Genomic DNA, 26728 nt, shown 5'->3' with positions numbered 1-26728 from the left:
CTACTTTTATGCAGTTATTTGCCACTAATACTAGTGGGATTTAAAGTCTTGAGTTGCATTTTCATTTCTCTTCTGAAGTGTTTTTTCTTGTAAGCTTGGAAAGTTCCCCATCCAACCTCATATCAGATTCTAGTCACAGCTGATAACTTCACACGCTCTTGACAACCTCATCAGTTCCTTGGTACAAAGACTAGAGAGCAAGAAAAGTTCCAAGAACAGGTTACCCATTAAATGCCTGTATCAAAACAAAATCTTTAACCAAATAATCACTTTGGTGATGTAAATAACACTTAGAATTCATGATCTTGTATTTCAAGCCTCTTTCTAATAGGGCTGTTAGTGAATAACAAGCACATGGTGACAATTCTTAGTTTGTGGGTATTTAAGTTGTTTTGTGTCCGAAAAGCAAAGCCACAAATCCAGGCACACTGAATGATGAGAGTCTTAAAAAAAACAAAAAAGTGTACAAAATTGCTTTTGTTATATCTACTTAAACTGCCCTATTACAAATGTCAAATACCTGTATATAATAAATTATTCCAGATGGACTTCCACCTCAGTAAGTCTTAGCTAATAGCTTTGCATTATTCTTGTTTAAACATTTACCAGTGAAACCTGTGTACTTTACCGGACAATGAATTATGATCCTTTTCAGAAATTATCCTTTTAAAACAAAAGCTGTAATTGAAGCTTAAGAGGAAAATCATGTAATGGAAATGCCCTTCAATCCCCTTTTAATTAGCAGCTCTGTGCGTAAATACTGAGCCACTCATTTCCTCAAGACAATGCCTCTCGAAGCAGGGGATGTTATCTCCCAGAAAATTTCTATATTAAAGTGCTCTGGGGTTTGTGCCACTTTAGGCCACTTCTATCCTACTGTCTTCCCCTTTAGTCCAAAGAACACTTGGCTTTCCTTCTATTTTTTTTTTTAAATCGATGGGTTTGAGATTAGCGTTTTGAACATCATGCTTTGCACATGCAGACCTCTACTTTTACAGCAAGCCCAGAAGTCTATTTATAATAGAAGATTATAAAGATAATAAATAAAAAAATAGATATGTATAATAGAAGTCTATTTATAATAGTCGAAGGCTGCCATTTGCAGTTTGAAAGGGGTACAAGACAGGACTAACAGACTTCCAAATAAACTCTGTCCCAACCTACTGACCACACCAAGAGAAGAATTGTTTTACCCAAGTGTGCCATCTTTGGTCAAGAACACACTTTGGGCCTTTTGCATTTTTAACCTTAATTGCACAAAAAAAAAAAAAAAAGAAAAAGAGACTCCCAAGTAGAGCAGCTTTTTTGTTTGGCATATCCACGACATTAACCTGGAGAAATAATGCATTCTCATTTTAACTTTCCACTGGTAAATGTTTATGGGCTTTTGACATATACTCACTTAAGAAGTCCTGTGGATTTGAGGCAGTGAGGTTATGTACCTACATCAAAATATATACAATTCAGTTCTCTCGTTAGCTGTATTGAAGGAATTGCTATTTATTCAGAGTTTATCATAAACAGGAACATGTAAATTCTAGAGACATGCTATGTGTTTAATAAACTTGCCAATGAACTTTTACTTTCAAATATACATTTTTAGATAATCAGGGAGAGAAGAACCTTCATTTTAGCACCCAATTCAACTTAGTCCACACTCTGCACTGCACAGCTGCAGTACAATGCTGTGAGGACAGTAACCATCCACTGCACATCATCCAGCTTGCAGCTAGAATGGATTCTTTGTTCTTATCATTTAGTCTTTAGCATTTCCAAACCACTTTTGTGGACTGCTACCCAAACTGCATTTTTTTGAACTAAACTGTTTTATTTTTCCATCATAAGGGTACTGCTAATTGTCAAGCAGCTTTTAGGCAGATAATTGAGCTTTGCATTGCAGCGTATTGAGAACTACACCCACCTATCACACCTCCTTTCCTAAAGGGCTAAGCTTCACACTTTGAGGAAAAATACAGTGTTTGCAAGAAAGAGCAGTGGTTTTTACTGCACCAGAGGACACTTTCCTTGATAAAGATTTGAGAAACAGCAATGGATGACCACACTCCTACCACCTCAGAGCACATTTCTCAGAGCATCAGCAGTGAGGGATGAGCACTGTGGCCAAAATTCCAACCAAGTTCCTGCATGTGCTGTTTCCCAATAGCTGTCCCCAGCCTGCTCCTTTTTTTGGACCCTACAAAACTGCCCTTAGGGGATATCTAATTTTTCCATTGACCAGACATGGGGGCTTGGAGAGGAATCCAGGCTGTTTGCTTGTGGCCCCTGAAGCTCTGTTTTCTCAGAGGGAACAGAAGTAAGGGAATATGGCACAAGTTCAAGTTCAGAAGCTGAAAAGGAAACAGTTTAACACAGTGAATAAACCTTACAAAACTCTACAAACACAGCATTTCACACAATGCTCTTTCATAAACACCACAGACAGGATAGCATTGTTTGAAACATTTTAATATTCAGGAGATTAAAGGACATATAAAAAAGTGTCAATAAATCATTCAGTAGTAAAAAAAAAAATGTAAATCACAGGTATTATAAGCAAAACATCACTAGTATTTATTACCAGCAAGTGTATGTCAGGTCTTTATCATTTGGGTAATGAGATGTCACTCAAACATGCATCCAATGGCACTTTTAGATACACATTCAATGCAATTGCCTCAGTGACAAGTGTTCTGGACAAAATACAGTCCTGTAAAATTCTTAAGTATAACTTAATCTGTTATACAGCACCTCCGTGAGGTGCATGCAGTATGCAAAGCAATTAAAAATAAGTACTAGGTGTCTCTAATTTATATAAAACCAAGATTTAGTCCTTCTTTCTCTTTTTTCCTTTAGCAGGAGTTTTGGAACTATGTTCATTTTCTGCATTTGGTTCCCAAAGTGCATTTTTTACAAATCTAGAAGCAGCTCCTTTATCGAGTCTGGATGCCTTCTTCTTGTCTGTTATTTCTTTGACCTTGTTCATGTATGTTCTTATCCTCTCCTAGGGAGAAAAAAAAAAAGAAAAAGGAAAAGTATATTTCAAACCATTCTTCCAAGACTGCAGCTAAAATGAATTAATGAGTAAAAGTTCTCCACACTGTACACTTCAATAATACCTAGAAGAATAGTATCATTTAAATAAATATACCAGGCTCTTTGCAAATTTGAGACATCCCCTTTAGCAAACTGTCCATCACAGGTACCTACCATACCATCTGCATGACATCCACTGTAACAGGAACACAGTGTCCTACAGAGATGAAGACTCTGCATCTAATCTACACTGAAGTGAGAACTGTTCTTGCAAGCAAAGTTAGAAAATAAATTACTGAACTCAGTTTGGACTACATAAAGATGGCAAAATAATATTTAGATATGACAGATTTATAGATGAAATATACTGCTTACTGTCTACAAAAAAAAAAATACATTCACCATGTCCAAGCAAAGTCAGAAAGATGTTACAGGCATTACACACACAACTACACAGAAGTCTATGGCTTAAGATCCTGAAATGGTCAAGGGGACTTACCAATGAACTTATTTAAGGCAGCCTGAAGAATTTCCAGCTGTACCAGAAGCTTCTTTTATGACCATAAATAACAGAAACAGCCTGTTTCCACTGCCATTCCATAAATCAAGGGGATGCTTTCTTGCCATCTTTGCCCACCATAGTCATTTGGTGTCTATGTGGAGTTTTTTTGAACAACACATGGCTTGGACTCAGCCCCACCCAAGTATACCCTCCCAGTTTAACAATCTCATTTCTGTGCCTACTCATCCTCATCTACCTCTGAAATAAATAAAGAAAATTAGAGAAAATTAACCCCTCTAAGATGGAAATCCCCCTCTGTTAAGTGCCTGCTTCTCTTCACTGACTAGAAGAGGACACTTACAGTAACTCAGTAAAATATTTAACAGTTTGATTGACTTTTGATTTCATGTCCACATATTTAGCCTAATATAGTCTTCAAGTATAGGGCCTTTAGGTGTTAATGTAATACAAACAACAGTAACATATATCTACACAGGTATGTAGCCCTTTACCTGATACCTGATTTATAAATGTGGATTAACAGAACATTTATGGCTACTGCTAAAATAAATGTTGATCTGTAACCCACACATTTCTCACACAGCCACCTTTGGATCTGGAACAAAAGCTACAAGACCTACACTACAGAATCTGATTTTCAAGTGTTCAGTGACCATTATAAGCAACTGTCAAAAACTTGGCCTCCCTGTCTGTAGCAGAAACACAGCTTTAATGAGGAGAGCTTTACAAGGTCTGAAATCATGATCGACTGTAATATTTCTTTGGTGGCTGAGATGGCTAATGAGAACAGATGGCAAACCTGCATGTATCAACATGGGAAAAAGGAGCTGAAAAAATGTCAGTGTGACAAAAGAAATGAATTCTGATAGCCTGAATGTGAGTTTTATTAATACAGTTTGAATTCCTGTATGTACACAAGGAGAGCAATTCTAAAAACAAAAGAATCCTGACAGAACACTCTTTTTTAATTCCCTTTCCACATGAATAAGAACATCACAATGCTCTTGGAAGGAAGGAATGTGCATTCATTCACCTTGAGGCTTGCAAAAGGAAAAGAGAGCTGGATAAGAATCTAGGCTGTGATAATTCACTCATTCTTTGGAGTTAAAACGACTGGCAGTTGTGAAGTAAAATACCAGCATAAAATATCCACAGCAGAAGAGATAAAATTTTTTAGTATCATTAAATTAACAAAATATTCAGACACTATATAACATAGGAGGAACAAGAAACTGACTGAAAGCTCATGAAATATTAACTGATGTTATTTTTTTTAAGATGATACAGTCTAGACTACTGAAAACCTCACAAAATTAAAAATAGAAATATTCTTGTTATTCAGGCTGGCTTTCCACATTTTGCAGCCCTATCTCCCATTCCACTGGTTATGTAAGGATTACATTTAAGGTGAGTATTTCACGATGGCCTGGATTTAATATTTCCATTTACACAGGAATTAAAATGGGTAGCGAGGAGTTTTGATTTCTATTTTTTCTTCAGGCTACAATGATTTGATATTTTAAGTCAGCAGAATTTTCGAGATAGCCGCCCTCCTATACCGTAGTCATGCATCTAAATGGAACATAAAGACAAACCTAAAAGATTTATTACACGTTGTAAATATGTCACTAATGCAGAGTTACTGGACAATACACATACAACTGGTGCCAAAAAAGCTTTTAGCTTTGTTGCTGAACTGGATTCTTTACTGCTGAGAAAATGAATTAATGGAGGACTTGGAAGGGGGGGGGGGCTCTTTCCCGTCTTAGCCAGTAAATCAACCACACTCTACTTTTAGAGTCATACAAAAGTAAGAACAGGCAGCCTCAGAGATTAACATGATTCCAAGTATTTATAAGAAAAAAATGCCATACTGGAAGTTATAAATTATTATCAGACATGTAACATTTTTCCATTTAACAGATACAAGTGAAAAGCTGCTCTGTTCAGAACCCAATTCTTAAACAAAGGTGGAAAAAAAGACAAGATAAGATGATATCATTCATCATCTTGTTTTTTTCTCATTTCAGCAGACCCTACAACTTTACTTTAAACAGTTCTGTTTGGAACTAAAAATATTACTTTCTTAATTTAGAGGGCCCAGCAGGGCACATAAATAGTTATATAACACCATGTAGCATATGTATGCTATTATAGCAACATATCAATATTAAATGTAGATATAAACATTTCTTAACTTCTATATGGGCTAAATGTCCTGAGTAAGATGCATGCAGTGTAAGGAACTTACCAGTTCTTGTTTCACTGGATGTTCCTTTGGATTGATTCCTTGAGTAGCCAAGTATACTACAAGAAAAAAACATGATTTTTTTGAAACTGAAGTCTGTCATGACTGAGGGTCCAGTCAAGCAGTCACAAAGGAAAACTGCAGTTTCCACATAAAATCATTACTAAGAATTGAAGTTAACTATGTTGTTAAGTATCTGGCAAACTATTATCATCAAATGTTGCAGCTAAAAACCCCCTGAACAACTAACATGTTTAAACTTTCTGCCCTTAAAAGGACAGAAAAGGTTGCCACTAAAAAACAGAAACATCTTCATGCATGTACAAAGTCAGCTTTTCTAAATATAGATTTTTGATTTGGAGTTTCAACATCATTTACCTTACGGATGGCAATACTGTGGGTCCACAGGGTAACCACAAGTTTTTAATTATTTGGCTAAAACATGATTATTTAATGTTTGCAGCTGTCTAAGTGTTCAGATAGCAATCATAAATACTAGTCTTTCCTCCTACCACATACTTACCCCAGAACATGGAATTCAACGTGTACACCGAAACCAAATCCAGCTTTGCTTGCTCAAGAGGATCTAACTAGAATGAAAAAAAAAAAAAAGACCACCACATTTGCAAATTTTTAAGTAAGGTATGCACAGATTTTTATAATTGTGAATGTATTAGTCAAAAAATACACACGGAAGGAGCACATTTTTGCACAAGTTCCCTGACACCATGTTTACGCCTACTTCCATGCCACCACAGAACCATCCTCTCCTCTCCAAGTATTCTGTAATTTTCCCAGTCTGATTTTAAATGTCACAGTCCCACACAACCAAAAGAAAAAAAACCTCTTGGCATGTAGCTCTTGGACTACTATTCCCATAGTCAGAAATAAGTCCCTGTTTTTCCACTATAATTTAATTAAAAATAGCTGTTGCTATCAGTGGAAGGGAAAAAAAAAAAGTCTTAAGATTGCTGAAAAATTCAAATGTGAATATACAATGAATGAATGTTAGCACTATATTGTGTGTTCAGTGCATGCTGGAATATTTAGGGATGTAAAGCAAAGGAAGAATAAAGGTAATGAGGGGTTTTTTTTTCCCCTTGACTGTCAAAGTCAATTTATTATTTCAGTCCTACAGGATTTCCAGAAACTCTGATAACATCATTGTACAGCTCACTAGTTCTAACATGGATACTGTCAAAAGATCTGTGTTCTCCAGACTGTTTTCTTCATAATTTATTTGTGTAAGAAATCCTCTTAGGATAAAGAAGCTCCCTCATGGGCTGGCTTTTTCTTGCCCTACAGAAAGAAATTACATGTTAGGCTTTAAATGTTAAAAGATAAGAGAGGCTTGTATGAAGTTCTCAGGCAGTACCTTTATGCCCTGATAAAAAGCCACATTTTAGAGACTTATGCTTATAACATACCTAGAGGAGACAGCTCTGCAAGCTCTGCAAGTCTAGACTTCCAGAATCAGATCAATCCTCCCTGCTGTCAGGTCACCTTTATATCCCCCCGGGTACACAAAGTTCCATTAAGTTTGTTGCAAGGAAGTCTGAGACAAAAACGTGAGTGCCCTCTCCATTATCAAAGAGCACTCACATGCACTTCAAGGAAGGTCAGGAATAAGCCAGAATGTCCTCTACCTAAATGACTCACTGGTAAGATCATCACTTACTAGCATGTGTTTCACTGTTTAATTTGTAAGACTATTTGGATATCTTAGAAATGTAAGAGTTTCAAATAGTAGGCATCAAGGGTAGGAAGTGTCATATTTGTTACTGAAAACCTAACAGACCCTTTTACTTCAGTTCAGGTTCCCAAATATTCCTGTATTAACAAGGAAAAGGTTTTCAAAAGGAAGATTATTTACCTTTTGCAGAAGCTCACTCCTGGAAACGGACATCATTGTCTTCAGCATCTCATCTACAGAACCAAGAGATTTTTCAAATGCTGCGAGATAATCATGAATTTCAGTGGGGTATTCTTCTGAACTATTATCATCCTCTGACATTTCCATCTGAAAAGAGGAAACAAAGCTAATAATCCTTTTCATTAGGCACCTACAGAGTCAAAAGACTGTATTTTACAATACAAAGCATTAGCATTTACTCATTAAACATTATAAGAAATGCCTGCTTGTGAAGAGTTCTAGCAAGTTATGTCAGCAGTGACACAGTTAAAAGGTCCTGTAATTTCAGGGATATCTCCTGACTGCTCTGCAAAATGGCATGAAGGAGCACTACAAATGACATGACTGTAGTACCTATTCTTGCAATGGTCCCAAAACAGTATGTAGCTTTTATGGCCTGTGATAGAAAGGAATTAGTTGCTTGTTTAAAAGAAGTGCTCTATAAATCACACTACATAAAGAGCTACACCAAGCAACAGGCAGGACACCAGAAAAAAAAAAAAAAAAACCAAAACCAATAACCAAACAGGGATATGGCTTCAGCCTATCTTAGGAACAGACATTACTTCAGCTTTACAGTGGTTATTCAGCACCAGTTATGTCAGGGTCAGTTACATCTTCCAGTGCTAAATTTAGCAGTCAGTCAAAAAAAATTCTTCTTGTGAACCCTGTATCCAGTTTTCTGAATTCTCTATGGGGTATTATAATCTGCAATATAACTCTACCCGTAACAGAGCTGAGCTGATTCTGGGATTTCAGAATACTCTGGATATCTTGTAGACACATCAGTGCACAGCAACTGGGAAATAAGATGTGAAAAATCTCAAAGTAGCCCTTTTTTGATCCCAGCAGGTATAGCACCATGGCACTGGTTACTGCCAAGCCACCTGCTGGCTTATAATCAATATCTTTAATTCCTCTCAAATCATAAATCACGTATTATCTTTGGGATTTAACGTTACTTAGGGCTATGTTATTTTCTACAACTTCTGTGATTGAGCAACAACTTTTGGAATGTTCTAAGGAAAGAAGAGAAGAAATATGCAATTTTCCTGCCCCTTTGGTGAGCTGCATCAAGAATAGTGGGAGCACCTGGATCACTGCAGTCTTTCCTCCTTAGGATGAGTGTGATAATCCCACTCCCCAGCTGCTGAGTACAGAGGGCAGGAACAGGAACTGGAGAGGTTGCACTTTATCTATGAACACAAAAGCCCTGTGGTCAGTGCAAACAGCTGTCAAATCACTGGAGTTTGTCTTAGATAACAATTTTATCTTTCCCTTTTCCTGGCAAGAGCATGGTATGTGTGAGAGAGGCTTTTTATTTATATTGCCTCTTGGAGTCAAAAAGGAAGAGGGTTGGGAGGAAAACCAGCGTGGAGCTACTCAAGCCTGTCTACAACTCCAGTTTCAACCACACCAGTGTGATTCCAGAAATATGATCAGCCAATTAACAAGCCCAGTTTCACTGCTGTTGCTTGCATAGTTAAGAATTACAACCCTACTCAGCTGCATGACTGTTCATCCTGGTCAGAGCTGGTTTTCAGACTGAGTACAGAATCACAACACCAACCACAACTACTGGAAGGTCCCCTCCCTACCCCTGCATGTAATCCACACATGTAAATAATCTTTCAGTCAGCTGCAGCACACCTAAGCAAGAAAGCTGACCTCGACCTACAAGATGCTGCCCACAGAAAGGCAAAATAGCACTACAATTATTTCTGACATTTACGATAACACTGTGTTTAATTCTCTCCTGGGCACCTGCTCTATAATCACCCTTGTTAGGCTGATTAAAAGGGTTCAGAAACAATGTTTGTTGTTAACTTTTAGTCATATGATACATCATTAAAAAAAACCCTCAAAGCTACAAAAGAAACTAGATTTTTCCAGTTATTAGTACAGTTAAGTTTGGTCAGAAGGTGTCTGTCCATACACATTTCCTACGCTTACACATAGAGGGAGAGAGGTGTAATCCAATCCAAGAATAATCCGCAGAGTTTACCATCACTGCAGCACTTAACCTGCTATGGTCTTAATTTGATGGACAGGCATGAACATAGTGATAAATTCCAACTTTACTCTCTGCTTTTATCAGTGTATCCAGCACCAGCAAGAATAAAAAAACAACCAACAAAAGCCTGTAGCAGGAATGTGTTATCAAAACTAACTTGAGCTGTTTTACAGCAGTTGTAAGAATAAAGTCACTAGAGGATATTTGATATTCTTTTTGGACTAAGCTAGACCTAAAGAATAAGACAGAAGAACAGGAAGATAAAAGGCAAAATAACAGATACACTTCAAAATACATTTTGCTCTGATTGTTGTCTTATGAACCAGACAAAATTAAGTTTGTCCTCATATCACAAAGTATTCATTTGACACTGTCAATTAGTAAGGAAAGGGAAAAACATGCATTGGACTTCAATGGACTTCATTGATAAGTCCATTGCCTTCTGCCCAGGGAGGAGGAAGAACTTGTTGAATTTGTGTTTTCTGTTCATTTCAACAGGAACCAGCAAGTTCCTACTCCTGCTGTGTAGGGACCTCTCTCTTTTCATTACACTGTTGTTTCAGCACTGCTAATCTCCAAGCAGGATATGTTACAGTGCTGGCACATGCCAACAGTAAGGCAGCCTAAAATAATTCCGATAACATTAAACCAACAAGAGTAAAATTTCACTACATTAGAAAACGTGTACACCGGAAACTCCACAAAGCTGTTTCTGCCAAAATTAATACACAGGTTGCACAGTCACACCTGCAGAATGACAAAGACAAGGATGGGAGGAACTGAGACCACCTCAGTGATTCTCTAAACACACCTAAAGGCTATACTGCCCTCAGTAGTTATGTCTCGGTTATTAAACCACTGACAAAACCTTCCTCAAACCTTTTCAAATGTTTCTCCATGTATTTCGAACAAGCAAATATTTAAGTCAGTTCCTGAAGTTGATGTTTACTGGACAGGTTTTCTGTTTTGAATTTACTGATTTTCAAGCAGATTTTATTTGGCACAGAGATCCCACTTTAAAAATTAACAATAGTAGAAATGTTCAGATAAAAGAAGTAACAAAATCTTGCTGAGTAAGCATGTGAATAATAAGGAATTCTAAAGGAAATAACACGGTATTTTCATTATCAAGCAGTAACACTTAAGATGCAGAACACATAAGCTGTGGTTTTGTGCACGAAAGTAATACTTTACAAGATCTTTCACTATGAGAATGCAAAGGAAAGTTCACAACCCATAAACATAAGAGAGAAGAGGCCTACTTTGATTAAGGGCAAAAAAACAGTGATGAAAAATGTGATCTGACTTCATAACATCAATCTACCAAAAACAACTTTGCCTTTTAACCCTGAGCTCAAAAACTGCCATGTAGTTATTGGGGAAAAAAACCAAAGATACATATTTGAGGGAAAAAAGGACTTTACATTGCAAAGGTAAAGCATTTTCATGAGAAAATTTATGCATTGCATTTAGGTCTGTCAAAAAAATGTTTTACGAAATGAGTTCCCACACAGGTAGAAAATTTCTGGATATACTTAAATTTCTGAAAGATTCTAAATAAATTCTCATTTATTCAGAAACATTTATGTAAACTTATGCTTAGAAAACAACTAACACCTTGTTTTCTTTGCAGTCAACATATGAATAAACATATAAACCAGAGCAAGTAATACACTGCCACCACAAAAAGGGAAGAGATGGACATTATTAATGAACCACAGAAAAGACACAAATATGAAAAGGAAAAAGAGAAAATATGCCATCTTCTGCAGTCTGTATAAAGAAGACCAAACAGGTGACAATCAAAAGCAGTTTGCTGTAGTACTAATGTGGCTATTGATCTAAGATACAACCAGGTTCAATGCTGTATTAAGGAATTTTAAATAAAAACAAACAAAATACAGATGGTTGTGCACAATACAACTAGCAAAACTGCCCATCTTTACATTTATCTTCCAGAAGAACAAAAAGAACTGCAGACTTCTTTTAAGGAAACCACACTGGCATACAAAGGTAAGTAAAGGAAAAAGAGAAACTGTATAAAAGCACGTGGGTTTTATGAATATTTTTTAATATATCTCGTGCTTTAACACGAGCCTTAGAAAGTAATTGCCAGCTGGCTTAAAAAGCAAAACCAAACTTCCCTTCCTGCCCACCCCCACAGCTAAACTCTGTCATACTGAAAGACATAAACTCTAATTTGGCCCCGGGTACCTCTATGAGAGATTTTGCTGAAGACAAATGGGGAAAGTAGTGGAAGCTACATGCATCTGTCAACGTGGCAATAGGAAACTCCTAAAGACAGAATTAAAACATGCTCAGTGTTAGTGTCATGCACATGGCTTTCAAGTGGAATTAAAACTGCAAGTTCAGGATAAAACTTGTGTATTTGGAATATTTTGTAACGCACAAACCTAAGACAAAAGTAATTTGGTGTTCTAAATACTGCAACTCACTTCACACTTCATGTTTATTCTTACATATTCCCTAAGCACTAGAAGGCCTTCTCTCCATACTGAGCTCAGACCTTTTGTTTTTTCAGATTATTCACCTAACAAAAATCAGATTAGACTTTCCTTCTTCCCATGGATATTTACAAATTACATAGAGAAAACCAAAACCAAAACCAACCCAAAACCTTTTGCTCAGGGCATATAAAACCCGCTCTCAAATTCGAAACAAACACATTAGCAACATCAATAAGACAAATCAGATCTGTCAGCTCCTGAAAACTGGCACTGTTCTCCCTCTTGTGAGTTCTGACTCACAGCCTGCAGTGAATACAGTGGATGTGCAAGCACAGCAAAGGTGTCCCTTCTGCTCTAACACTGTAGTTCACTGCTGTGGATGTATAACAGAACAACCAGCATCCTAATTTTAAAGCTACTGGAGATCATGACTAAGTTCTTTGGCCACAAACCTCTTTTGGGCAGAGAAATCCATGCTTGCAAAACTCTAAGTACAAAAGGCTCTCATCTGTGGCAGACACTCCTTAGTATTACTGCTGATAATAAATAATTACTTGCCCACTGGTCATCATGGTGCCTACAGATCTGTTTTGCTACTAATGCCTTTCAAGCCAGCTTGGGGCAGCTGGAGAGCACATCTAGTACAGTTAGAGCTCTCTTGCAACACCAACTCACAATCTTGTTTGCAAGAGAGATTTCCATGCCAGAAGTAAAAGGGCCTACCACGAAACATCAAGTGCACACCAACAGGCTTACCTTGATCCCCTTAAAAATATCCCAACTCAAGCCATGGCAGTAAGCCAGTGCACAATTTGCACTATACTACAAATGGGCAACAGCTGAGCAATCATTTTTAACCCTGCCTTCAAAGCCAGGATCCAGCACCAACACCTGCACAGAGCCATCCTACAAAGCAGCTCACAGCCATCAGGCTCTTGGTGACGCCTCTGAGAAAAAGTCTCTTGAGCTTCAAAGGATTTGCAAAGTTTATTCTGATCTGTCTTAAAAGGAGATTAAAATTTAAAGGGAGGGGATAATATTTTTGAGGCTCTCTTACACTTCAGCCCGTGGCAGATATCACATGAGAAAACAGTTATCTCAGCTTGGCTCAAACAACCCACATTCACCACAACCCCATCTATATCCACACAGACCATCCCTGATGTAAACCTTCAGCTTGATCCTCACAATTCATAAAACATTTTTACTCTCTGTAATCAGCTGTCCTAAATTCCACATCTTTGATGGCAAAGTCATTTCCTCTTCTGAACAAAACCAAAATAACCTGGTTCTTGTTCAGCTCCAACCTGCCAGTACCCCCATCAGTAAGTACAATGATAAAACCATCTTTCTTTAGGTATGTCCAGAACACTCCTTCCTGAGAGGTTTTCACAAAAGCTCTCACATTCAGCACTATGCTGCCACAGCTCAGTTCAAGGCTGGGGCTCTAAAGTGATGCGAAATTTGTATGTCTAAACTGGTCTTTAAAACACACACTTTTGGTTGCACTGAAGCTACCAAGTTCTCATACAGCAAAAGATGGTCTCCTTGGACAAAGCAGTTTACACACAGTGGGGACAGCAATCAACACTGAATACTTCTGTCCTACCAAATTGGCAGTGAACAGGAAAGAGCCTGCCTCCAGTCTGCAGCTCCTGTATGCTCCAAACCACGGACTTCACAACCTCTTCTAAAATTTACTGCCACTCTCCACTAGTATCAGCACCACGAATATCCAGAATTAGAGCCAAGGAGTTTTTTATTTCTTTTAAACTGCTGACCACTTGCTTTGTTTCCTTTAGCCACCAGTTCTAAAATGCATGAAAAAGCACTTCCTTCTATCAGAATTCAATTTCCTCTACTTGCATTTTGTGCAGCACCTCTCTGTACAGTTTTGAACAGTGACCTCAATGTATTTTGGCTGTTTGCTATTTGACTGTGCTAACAAGACTCTAACACTATTAAAAGCATATTTACCCATTTTTTTGGTTGAACATAACACAGTAACTGTGGGATGTTGTGTTCTAAGCATTGTCTTCTTAGAACTTATCTCACTAATGCAAGAAAAAAAAGGCCAAAATCTTTTCTAACTGTCCTCTAAACAGAATTTAAGAGCTGATAACATGATGCAACTTCTAGAGAAATGGGAAATACTGTGTGATGGCATAACTGTGTCACATACGCCCAGGCCCTGCAGAAAGCCTCACAGCAAGCCTGCATGAAGGATGGAGAAAAGGTTACAGGGAAAATAGAGAGCTCAGATCAAGTCTGCAACCTCAAATCTTTCATAGTCTGTTATCCCATCCCCCTTGGCACCATCTTTCAAGTTAACAATATCAAGCTTCCCTCTCACCACTCAAGCAGTGACCTGCATTTCTTCTTTCTCAGCTGCCTTTTCCAGCTCTGATGCTGCAACATGTACCAGAAGCTGTGATGGCCAGTACCATTCCAGTGCACTGTTTAATTATTTATAGGAAAAGCAGATCACAGATGATTCTAAAGTGACCCTGAAAATCTTAAACTACTTCAAAGAGAAAAGGCACTTATCTGAAAGGTTTGTGTGACTTCTGCACTGCATTTCTAACAGGAAGCCTAAAAATTCTATCAATTACTTTCAAGTTTCTTACATTCTGGAGTAGAGCCTTGTGTTGAGCATTTTCTAATTTCTTTAGCAAGGGTCACACTCCCATGGGATTAGCAATATCCAGGTATTTTACACTGTTATTTTATATTTTTAAAACCAAGAAATGCGCCAGACACCTTTCAATTTTGATTTTACAACCCAGATATTCCATTTTTGTTTGTCTCAGAAATTAGGCCTTTAAACTGGCATAATGTAAATTTTAATTTGCAAGCCAAAGTCCCTTCTAAGCTTTAGAAAGCTGTTACAAAGTGTAAGGAAGGCAACATGTTCACCCTTCCAGCAACATGAGAGAACTGGAACAAGACCTATTTTGTTACAAAGTACTCGAGCTTAGTAGTTTTAAGCACCACCGACCTTTCTGTTAAGGGAAAAAGAGCGCTGCTGAACCACTTTAGCCACGGCCTGTACCTGCAAACTGTATCTTGTCTTTGAAACAAACACTCCTCTTACAACAGCTAACAAGTTCTCAAGGCTCCTCAAGTCTGTTTTTAACAGGAATAAAACAATGTGCTGCCTACAGCACAGCCTAAAAAAAAAAAAAAAAAAAAAAAAAAGCAAAAAAAAAAAAACCAGTAGTCCATATTCTCTTTTTCGTGGATATATAAGCAAAGCCTATAGTCCATATTCTCTTTTCATGGGTATGTAAGCAAAGCCCATAGTCCATATTCTCTTTTTCATGGGTATGTAAGCAAAGCCCATAGTCCATATTCTCTTTTTCATGGGTATGAAAGCAAAGCCTATAGTCCATATTCTCTTTTTCATGGGTATGAAAGCAAAGCCTATAGTCCATATTCTCTTTTTCATGGGTATGTAAGCAAGTCATGCATTAAAACATGCCAAGCCATGTAATGCCACGTGCATTAAACAATCAGGGCCAGGTTGGATGGGGCTCTGTGCAGCCTGCTCTAGGGGAAGGTGTCCCTGCCCATGGCGGGGGGGTTGGAACGGGATGACCTTTGAGGTAACCCTTCCAACCCAAACCACTCCACAACCTGCGTTCATTACGCCCACAACCAACACCAGCAGCGCACACCTCGTGTGTCCCCCCCTTGTGCGCGGCCACCAGCGGCCCTGACACTCCCGACAAGGCGCTTCCCTCTTTGCCAAGGCCTCGGGAAAGCCCTAAGACCCCGGGAGGCTCCCGGGGGGACACACACGGGGGTCTCTCCCCGCTCTTACCTGGGGCGTGGAGCACCGGGAACAGCGGCAGCGGGGCGGGAGCGGCGCCGGCGCCCGGCGGTGACGCCACGGGGCGGGACCGGGATACGGGAAAGGGGAGGGATGTGACGAGCCACCCGAGAGGGGAAGGGAGAGCCGGGGGTTCGTAAATGGGGTGACAGCGGTCGGAGGGTCCGCGAACAGTCAGAAAATTATACACTTGGCGCGGAAATCGGTGTAAGTCAGTCCCTGAGCTGCTGTATAAGCGCACGGCGGTGCTGCTGGGATAACGGGGTGGGGAGAAAGGGAAGGGAGGAAGAGGTGGATTGATGGGGAGGGAGCGGGGGCAAAGAGAGAGAGAGAGAGAAAGAAAGATGAATTAAAGAGTGGGGAGAAAAAAAAAGAAGAAAAGGAAAGAAAAAGAAAAGAAAGAAAGAAAGATGAGTTAGAGGGGGAGAGAAAAAAAGAAAGAAAAGGAGAGAGAGGAAAAAAGAATCATAGAATCAGCCGGGTTGGAAGGGACCTCTGAGATCATCAAGTCCAACGCTTGAAGAAAAAGAAGAAAAGAAAAGGAAAAAAAAGAGGAAAGGGAAAAGGATGGGAAAAGGAAAAGGACAAGGAAAAAGGAAGAAAAAAAGAGAAAATAAAAGCAAAAGAAAAATAAGAAAAGAAAAGGAGATAGAAAAGGAAAAAAAAAAAAAAAAGAAAAGAAAAGAAAAAAAGAAAGATAAATCAGTCCTAGTCCTGGTTCCAGTGTCGATCCAGCTGATGGGATGTCCAGGGCCCTGGGGGACACTGCCCAGCTTTGGTGGGAGTTGCTTTATAAGGACAAGTTTCTCTACCCTGAAGAGGTTTCTCGCTTTCTAGGCAAATTATTTACCATGCACAGTCCATTCTTTCAGACCTTTCTGGAAATGAGGCAGAGGGCTTTGGGGATCTTGAGGTGTCTTGATCCCCCCTACAGTCCGTGCCCACTTCTTGGCCTCATTCCTGCACTCGGGCTGTACCATGTTGTGCTTATCTCTAGGAACTACAACAAGGATGTTTGCCCCAGAACTGATGATTCAGTTGGCTCCAAAGCCATCCAGTTATCAGTGTTTAAGACATACACATTAGTCCCTTGTCTTCTGGGGTTCTACAGTGGGGAGGGAGATGCTCTTTTGAGGCAGAAAACACGCTTTCCAGCAGCCATCTCCTCTGGGTGGAGGAGGTAAACAGCTGGCACAACACGTCTCCAGCTGTTCCCAAGCATTCCCAATTGCTTCCTGGAAAAAGGGAGGCACAAACTGAGTTTAGAGATGGTACCCGAATCCCAGACATCACACGGGGGCATCCCAGCGGATCAGTGCCTGTTCCTGCCTGAGGCTCCACATCTTCGCCTCACCCTCAAGTGAGGGTCTGTTTCTAATGGTTGTGTTTTCCACTGTGTTTCTCCTCAAGTCCAGAGGAGGCCACCAATATGATTAGAGGGACAGAGCACCTCTCCTGTGAGGGAACTGGGATTGTTGAGCCTGGAGAAGAGAAGGCTTAGGGGTGACCTAACTGTGGCCTTCCAGTACCTGAAGGGAGCCTAAGAGAAAGATGGAGAGGGACTGTTTGCATGGACATGGAGTGAGAGAACAATGGGGAATGGATTCAAACTGACAGAGAGTGGGTTCAGATTGGATATTAGGAAGAAATTCTTGACTGTGAGGGTTGTGAGGCACAGGTTGCCCAGAGAAGCTGTGGGTGCCCCATCCCTGGAAGTGTTCAAGGCCAGGTTGGATGGGGCTCTCAGCAAGCTGGTCTGATGGAAGGTGTCCCTGCCTGTGGCAGGGGGGTTGGAATTAAATGATCTTTAAGGTCCCTTCCAACCCAAACTATGATTCTATAAGATTTCAGCAAATAAATCCAGGTTCAAAATGCAGTGGAGTAATAGTGTTCCACTGCGAGAGCTGGCTGACTGGATGATGGTACCAACACATCTGTGGCTCCCAAAGATAAGATCTGCTTTTTACATATTTACATTCTGATAAATAGTGAAACAGAAGTCAGTATCTGCATCAAAAATACTGCCATTACTTGCCAAAGACCTTTTTCCACCTCCTTTCTATTCAAACAGTCTTGTTTGAAGCTTCTTGTAGCTCAAGTCTGCAGCCTGTCTCCTCCAAGGCAGATCAAGATAAGATCACTGGAATGCTTCAAGGAAGAGGGCCTGCTCTCAACTGCGTGGTTATGCAGGAGTGTGTATGTGGCTGATTAAGTCGTGGCTGGTTGCCTGAAGGGAATGGGCTGAGCTGGCTTGCTCAGTATCAGGGTTTCTAGAGGAAGAGAAGAACAGGTCCAGCCTGGAGAAGGACGAGGCTGGGGAAAGTGGAATTGTGTTTGTGAAGGGAACAGGAGTAGAAGTTTGGGGTCTTGTCTAGCTTCAGTGCACCTCCCTGCACCTTCAGTGCAATTTAAAATGCTGCAAAAGTGAGCTTCCTTTTAATAAGCTGGCTTACATCTGAGTACTATCCTGTGTTATTCTAATTGAATCAGTATGAACTGCGAATAAGAGTCTCCCTACTCCCAGTTGGAAGCATATCTAAAGATCTTCAGATGGAGTAGTTACTTGTTTACATCTTGTCGGTCTCCTTTTCCTCCAGGAGATTTGGAGGTTTAGGTTCTCAGTTTCAACCAAAAAGGGCTGAAAAGGCAATACAAATATATATATATATATATATATATATATATATATATATATATATATATATATATATATATAACAGAGTATTTATGAAAGCAGCAAACATAGGGATTATTTAAGAACTTTTCAGCTGTATGTGGGACACACATACAGATAGTAGAATCACTGGGGTAGGGAATAACATCCCTACTCTCTGCTAATATTTTAGGGTAATAACAATACATTTAGCTGAATTTTCATAACCATTTCTGATTTTCAAAAAACACATTCTTAGTTATTTTCTCATGTTCATTTTTTCTAGTATAACTACAGAATTATGCAGTGTAGGTAAAAGGGAATTTAGGAGAGATTTTTTTTTTTACAAAAAAAGTCAGAAATGCAAGCCTGAAGGGTAGCAGAGAATTAGCAAGACCTGCACTCATAAATAAAATAATACTTTGCAGTTCCAGTGCACCAAGTGCCTACAAGGATGTTAGAACACTTAACATATGTTTAGTTCATTCTTACCTCAGTATTCACATGTCACAGGTTGGGAAATACAGGGAGGGAAACTGATAGACTAATTGACTTACCGAATGTTAGGTAGGAATTGTTGCCGGAGTCTTATTTCCTAAACCCAATATTTTGTTTCAATTACAAGATCAAAGGAAAATGCAACACATGCTGATCAATGTTCAGATTCAGCCAACTCTGTTTGCAGAAGATTGTAACCGTGTAAAGCATTAATGCAGTACAGGTTGTACTCGGTATTTCTTGATCATACAGTGTGGCTCTGTCTCCTTCTACTGGTTTACATTTGTTATAGATGTGCTACTACTGGCTCCAGACTACTACAGATTTATACTTGTGTTCAGTTAACTGGAGTTCCTACACTGGTGCCACAAGTCTTGGAATTTCTTGAGACAGTTCACTCAGGGGATTATTAGGTATATAAGCATTCATTTTCTGCTTAAAATGGCTGTACTGATTGTTTGGCTTTCAAGAGCAGAGAGTGAGGAGTTAAGAATTTGCATTTATCCCAGCCAAAATCTGATTGAGATACAGCTCATATAATTCAATTGGTTTATGCTGGTGCCACTCTGAAAATATATTATTATTTTATATATGGATATCTATACAAAAATCTATCCAAGAAAAGCTATATTGCCATCTGGTACTTAATGGAAGCCATTTCATTTGAGAGGCCTCTGAATGATTATTGATTTTTCTCTATCATTCCCAAACCAACAGAAAAACAACCCTGAATATTTTCTCCAAAGTAGTCAAAGTGACAGGCATCTTTAACTTAATTACTGCTTTATTATGATGTATCTCATTCACTGTCTATATAATGACTCCTGAGGAGTTAATGTTCTTTGTGGAGCAGATATGGAGGCCAAATCCTGTAGTCTTGACCTCACTGGAATCATTATACAGCCTGGATCATGCAAAGCGTGATGCACAGACCAATTGTGGCTACTCCAACTCCCAGAAATAGTGCCACTGAAAAAGCTTTGGGAGATGCTCATGTAGAAGACAAGGTAAATTTTTAAAAAATGCTGTGAATATGGTGTGAATATAAGGCAGGTTGCTAGAAGCTACTTTTAACAAAAGGGTTAATAAATCATTAGCAGGATAAAAATACAGACTCTAAACCAGACCAAAAGCAAAAGGTGGTTGCAATAAGCATCTGTAGTCATCCTAAGGGAGAAAATAAAGCACTAGAATTGCTTTGTCTGCAAGTCCGGCTTCCTCTGACACTAATCGCTCCTTTTGGCCTTCTAATGTGGGTCTAAATGAGAGCATCAGAGACACTTCATTAAATAATTCAGCCTTTCTAAGTAGACACTTTTATCAGGTGTCCACCGTAAGCCCTTTCTAGCAATTACTGGGAAGCCAGTACATCCAAACACAGAGAACACTCCCTTTTAGTCTGTCAGTCTCTGTCTTAAACCTCTAGAGATTCAGCAACCATGTTGAAAATGCAAAACCAATGCAGATTTACATGGGATTAAATCAATGAGAGTATAGCTACGCTGTCTTGAGACTACACTGAGAAATTTTGTTTTACCTCTGGTCGGTCTGTAGCTTATGTTTAAAGTGTCTTAATTTGTGCAGCATCACATTTTAAACTGTTTCAAGAGTTAGTCTGCACCTGTGAGACCTGAGCTACAGACTGTTTCGTGACAGTTCTTGGCCTAGCACGTTTAAAATCAAGTTATGGCCAAAGTACAGGTAAAAGCAGAGTATGAAACAGTACTTTTTAAAATCCCAGGCCGGGGCGAGCTGACCAGTTTGAGAGCTGTTAGTGTGTGTAGCACACTTGTGTCTGAAGGGTCTCAGCCACCTTGGGCGTTCTGGGACAGGCGTTTTGTGTCTGTGAGGGCCCATTTCTTTGCGGTGTCATCTGATGAATTTGCAGTCCCGATGTGTGGGCAGACCAGCAAGCTGCCAGAAGAGGGTGTAGCAGGAGTGAGCCGAAGCACGAGCATCCTCCATCTGCTCGCCAGTACCTGCCGGCTGATGTGTACTTGCCCCCCTCGGTGGAAGATGTTTCCTGTGGTAAATCAGAAGGCAAACATTCCTAAAAGGACGGTGACAGGCAGCTGCCTGGCCCGATGCCATTTTTGTGGTAATTTATGCCTCTGCCTGAATTCTGCTGAGACCAGACATGTGCAGGGAGGGAGGGCAGGGATGGAGATTTTAGGGTGATTTATTGTGATGCAGATGGTGAGCCCAGGAGGAGAGACCAAGGTATCTGGCTGCCAGGTTTGTTTTTCTTACCTACAGAGTAAGAAGGGGAAGAGAGTCTCAAGGCTAACCCAAAGGGATTTCTTACATCTTCAGGAACTAAAAAACCTGTAGCAGTGATATTAAGACAGTGGAAAAGAAGTGTAACATCCAAAATTTTCCATGCTGTGATACAGTTTGCTGAATTTAGGGACAACATATGTGGATGCCTAAGCCCAGGTGAACTTAGACTCACCTTTCAGTTAAAATGCTCTGGAAATACCTTTTTTTCTGCACTCAAATTAAATTAGAATGGCTTTAAACCTGCTAAACACAGAGTCTTTTTTCTTATGAAAACATAACATTTCTAATCAAAATACAGATGTAAAAGTACATGGGAAGAGGGAAACTGAGCTTGATGGAGCTTTGTTTTAGGGAGGAAAAATAATATAATTCAATAAGACTGGCTTAAACCCTCTGATTAAAGCTTTTTTAACATAGATAGGGAGGATGAGATCTACACTGAGATAGTGATAGTTAGTACAGATCAAAAGAGTTTGTGTTCATGCCAACTAGATTAAATGACAGGATGTGGGGAAGTGCTGGGTACCATATCTGGTTACTAAACATACAAGGCTTTATTCCCTATATATCAGGTTATATGCATTTATATATGGAAATTATAGAAATAAATTGAAAGCAATCTACCATGTGTAGAGTATTTGTTCTGATACTGTTCTAAGATTGCATTTCTTCTAATTAGTATGTAAAGCTTTAATTTTTTTACAGCTGTCTCTCTTACTAAGATTGTAGAAGTAAATTGTATTAGAAATTGAGGTTTATTTTTAAATGCATTAGCATTCCACTGGTCTCACTTGATAACTTCTGTGTATAAATTCAATAGAACCATGTATTTTATATTCCAACTTTGTTTCAGCAGGAAGCCTAGAACAACTTTAGCAGTAAATTAAACTTAAGGCCCAAATTGTAGTTGTCATTTCAGAGGGGCTTTTGTTAATATTTATTTGTCTGCATGTGGCCCCTGAAGAGGCAGGATAAGGGACTGGAAGAGTCTTTTGCCTAATCCAGTGTGGCTGCTCTTGTGTTTCTTATACACTCTGCAACAGCAGGAGGTGGGAGGAAGGGACTGTGAATGTCAGGAAGGGAAAACGCTGCTGGATATGAAGATGCCACAGGCCTGTGCCACCACACACTTCTGCAAGGCAGGAGGGTCTGTCCCTCACATCTGCTGAACAGGCCACAAAGTCCTGCCTGGTTGAGCTATGCCAGAAAGAAACATAAAGGAGAGTTTCTGTCATCCCTGCAGGAAGACTGATGACCAAAAATGAAATGGTTTAGTGTGGAATGCAACTGAACTGAACGGATTTCATTACCTGCACCTGACTTTTACTGCTGTTTTTCATTGTTGCTGCAGTGCTGCATCTAAACCTGAGCCTCATGGTGCTCCAAGCTGGGAATACTCCTAAGAAGACTCTCTCTCTTCCAGAAACATGAAACAATAAGCAAAAGACAAAAAATGAAGAAAGGAGGAGGAAAAATCCTTTAGTACACTGAGGACATAGCTAGTGTTGAATAAATTCCTGTCAGACAGATGCAGGACAGGCTGGAGCAACATGCCAGGATAATGAGAGCCAGAAACAGCTACAACAGCAGAAGAAGAGGTGCAAGGTTCCACTATGCTTTGTGACACAGGGATGGAGGCAAGAAGGGACAACTCTCTTAGCCTTCCCAGCAACCCCACAAACAAGAACAACTCAAGGTTTGTGTCACATGTCTGTGCAAAGTAAGGATAAAGAAGCATTTTTGTGGTGATGCAAATGTTCCCACAAAAAAATCAGGTCCCTGATGTTTTAGGTAACACAAATTTTGCCATTGGTGGGTTTTAATGTAAGCAGCCTCCTCCTGTAAAAGAAAGAACTGGAAGCAGCAGGGATGGGGAGACTTAACTAATAATTTACTTGAAAAAAAAAGTAATTTCAGCTGCAAGGCTGTAACAGTCAGTCTGACAGTGGGCAACTGATACAATGCAATCTGTAAACAGGTTGAGCTACTATTTCTGATCCACTGCCACAGGAAAAGGTTCCATCAGGTCTTGATTGCTGTGCAGTCCTGTGGGCCTTACTGCTATTCTGCAAGCCACATATCCTCTGGCTTCAGAGAATGTCTTAAATTTTCATAACCTTAAAATCCCAAGCAACCTGGGAGAGTTTGCCTGTGCTTGTTTTATTTATGTTGCCAGTGGGCTTTTCATAGTGAGGAAAAATATTCGGCTTCACTGCCATGCTTAAGAATCATGTAATCCTACAATTGTTTAGGATGGAAAAGACCTTGAAAATCGTTGAGTCCAACCATTAACCCAACACTGCCAAGTCTAGCACCACTAAACCATGTCCCCAAGCACCACATCTACATGTCCTTTAAATACGTCCAGGGACTCCACCACTTTCTTGGGCAGCCTGTTCCAATGCCTGACCATCCTTTCCATGAGGAAATTTTTCCTAATATAGAATCTAAACCTCACCTGGCACAACTTGAGGCCATTTCCTCTTGTCCTATTGCTTGTTACCTGAGAGAAGCCAGCCTTCATCTCACTACAACCTCCTTTCAGGTGGTTGCAGAAAGCAATAAGGTCTCCCCTGGGCCTTCTTCAGGTTAAACAACCCCAGTACCCTCAGCTACTCCTTGTAAGACTTGTGGTCTTCCACTAAAGACTGAGGCAAAAAAGGCATTAAGTACCTCAGCCTTTACTGTCATCCTTTGTCACTATGATTCCTCTGGCATCCAATAAGGGATGGAGATTCTCCTTAGCCCTCCATTTTTTGTTAATGTATTTATAGAAGGATTTTTTTATTGTCTGGCAGTAGCCGAGTTAAGGTCCAGCTGGGCTTTGGCCCTTCTAATTTTCTCCCTGCATAACCTCATGAAATCCTTGTAGTCCTCTTGATTTGCCTGCTCCTTCTTCCACAGGTCAGAATCTCTCTTTTTTTATTCTGAGTTCCAGCCAAAGCTCTTTGTTCAGCCACACACTTCAGGAACCTTCTCAACTGTTTCCTCTCTGCTGTATTGTATTTCCAGCAGATGTCTGGGAAGTCCCCCATAAGAACAAGGAGTAGCACTTTTGAGGCTTCTCCCAGCTGCTTATGGAATATTTCATCTGCCTCTTCATTCTGGATAACAAACTCCCACCAGGATATCTGCCTTGTGGGTGGGCCTTCTCCCCATTCTTACCCATAAAGGCTCAACCTCATCATCACCATCATTAAGCTCCAGACAATCAAAACACTCCCTAACATACAGGGACACCCCAGAAGAAGGTCAGGGTGTAATACAGAGTCTATCAGCCTTGGGTGGCCTCCTGCCACAATGAAGCATATTACAGGGAAGAGATACTCTGCTGTGATCCCCTTTTCCACAGGATCCTGCAAAACTTCCCTGCCAATTGCTTCATTGGTGGCTGAGGAGGAGGCAGGCCAGAGCATGGGGCAGATCCTCACTGCCCTTGAGACCCTGGATACTCTTTCAGCCATCAAGCAACACTGACCCACTTCCAGTGTCCTGTGTGGATGACGCTGTACAATTGCAAGGGCAGGATGTGCTGTGGGAAGCAGGTCCTCCCAAAAAGACCAGCAAAGAATGGAAGCGTTCTATGGCCAAGGCCATCACCAAGTTGCCAAATAGCTCTGTCCCAGTTCCACAGAAATCCCACCTGGTCTTTCCTCTGGCCTGAACCTGCACTGCCATGGGCAGTCCCACAGCTTTACAGTGCACTCCAAGGGATTCAGCTCTTGGCTCCTGCCTGAGTCAACAGCTGCCCTTGCCCAAAGTACTGGGACTTGGGTTTGCTACCACAAAATATTTTGCGTGCACAAAGGCTTTAAATACACGCTAAACATACAGACTGTGGGCTGGACATTCTTTGAGGAGTGGGCAGTTGTTCTGCTCAAGAGTGCAGACTACTGAAAATTCAGCAGTAACAGCATCAGGAGTAAGAAAATGCAGGCTTAATAATAGGAGAAAAAAAAGTAGTAAATCAATGTATTTTTCTGGCAGTTTGTCAATACCAACTTTAGACATCTTCATTATAGTGATGAATATGCAGGCCACAAGTTAATAGCTTCTTACTTATAAATTAGTCATCTTAGCCAAACAATCCCTGTTTGCTATCAAATCTACTTGATGGCAATAATTTAGGGAAGATGAGCTGAACTGTATTGACAAGCTGTATCTGCTGGCTCTGGAGAACAGATGTCTTTCATTTTCTATGCAATTCCCTTGTCTTCCTTCTGTGCACCAGTTCCATAATGTCCCTAATAGAATCAGTGGTTGTGGAGAGGTGAGGGCACCATATTGTAGCTTCCCATACAGAGTTATAACTTGCCTTATTTTGCTTAAAATTCAGTCCAAGTCATGGCTAAACTCTAAATTACTTTTTTTTTTTTGGTGATGAAAACTATATATTGTGGGCCAAATACTGACTACATACATGTGCAGAAACCTTGGAGGGCTGCAATTTCCAAGGACAGGTACAAAGGGTGAAATTAAAAGTAACTATATTGATGTGGAAAAAAAAACAAACAAAACAAAACACTGACAAACAAACCTGATTTGTAGTAGTTGGGGATTTGGACAACACCTGGCTAAGAAACAAAACAAAATAAAACAAAACACAAAACAAAACAAAACAAAAAAAACCCCAAAAAAAACAAAAAACCAAAAAAAACCAAACAAAAAAAAACAAAAAAGAAAACAAACAAACAAACAACCCAAACCAAACCAAAAAAACCCCCAAAAACAAAAAACAAAACCAAACAAAAGCCCCCCCCAAAAAGCACAAACACATACTTATATTCTGGCTGCAGCCTTGCCCATAAACAGATTTTTCTCTTCCATGAGCACACAGGGATGTTTTGCACAGGAAACAAGCGACAGCTGCCAAGCAGATACACTTGTTCAATGTGGTCACTCCAAACTGGGTAGCACATTCCATTCCCTGGCCCCGGGCGAGGCAGGGGTTTTCCAGAGCTCTCCCGGTTGCTGCGTCACAGAGGATTTGGCCCCTGTGCGTTACATCTCTGATGCATTATGATTTTATTTAGAACACACTTCAGCTCTTCAGCCTCCAGGCTGCAGAGGCAAGGTGCCAGTCTTCAGCAAGAGGGGGAAGGACTATAAATAGAGCAGGCAAGGCTGCCACAGGCAGCTTTTGGTCTGCTTAACTTTCTTGTTTAGCCTGCAAGAAGCAGAAATCCAATCTGCTGAGGAGATAAGGCTCAGTACAGGCAGTAGCAACAGCTCTTCTCTCCAGTCACTGACTGTCTCTCATTCTTTAG

At 40.0% G+C, this 26728-nt stretch overlaps 1 protein-coding gene across 4 annotated transcripts; it reads right to left on the bottom strand.

The window, feature by feature from the left end:
- Positions 1 to 2450: 2450 nt before the first annotated feature.
- Positions 2451 to 26359, bottom strand: C1D (C1D nuclear receptor corepressor). 4 transcript variants are annotated; one of them, XM_051783904.1, is made up of 6 exons: positions 26241 to 26359; positions 8809 to 8912; positions 7678 to 7824; positions 6328 to 6394; positions 5808 to 5863; positions 2451 to 3001 (listed from the first exon to the last, which is right to left on the bottom strand). In XM_051783904.1, the coding sequence occupies exons 3-6, from the start codon at positions 7822 to 7824 to the stop codon at positions 2825 to 2827; spliced, it is 447 nt and encodes a 148-aa protein (XP_051639864.1). In that variant the 5' UTR covers positions 8809 to 8912; positions 26241 to 26359; the 3' UTR covers positions 2451 to 2824. The 4 variants fall into 4 exon arrangements, with proteins under 4 accessions (XP_051639864.1, XP_051639866.1, XP_051639862.1 ...); XM_051783906.1 differs by lacking the exon at positions 8809 to 8912; XM_051783902.1 differs by lacking the exons at positions 8809 to 8912; positions 26241 to 26359 and adding an exon at positions 16022 to 16134.
- Between the last annotated feature and the right edge of the window lie 369 nt (positions 26360 to 26728).

The sequence above is a fragment of the Manacus candei genome, unplaced genomic scaffold, assembly GCF_025592945.1.
Source record: "Manacus candei isolate 608988 ecotype Guabito, Panama unplaced genomic scaffold, ASM2559294v1 h1tg000017l, whole genome shotgun sequence".
Lineage (NCBI taxonomy): Eukaryota > Metazoa > Chordata > Aves > Passeriformes > Pipridae > Manacus > Manacus candei.
Note: the sequence above shows the minus strand (reverse complement) of the source record. Positions and strands in the feature narration are given on the sequence as shown.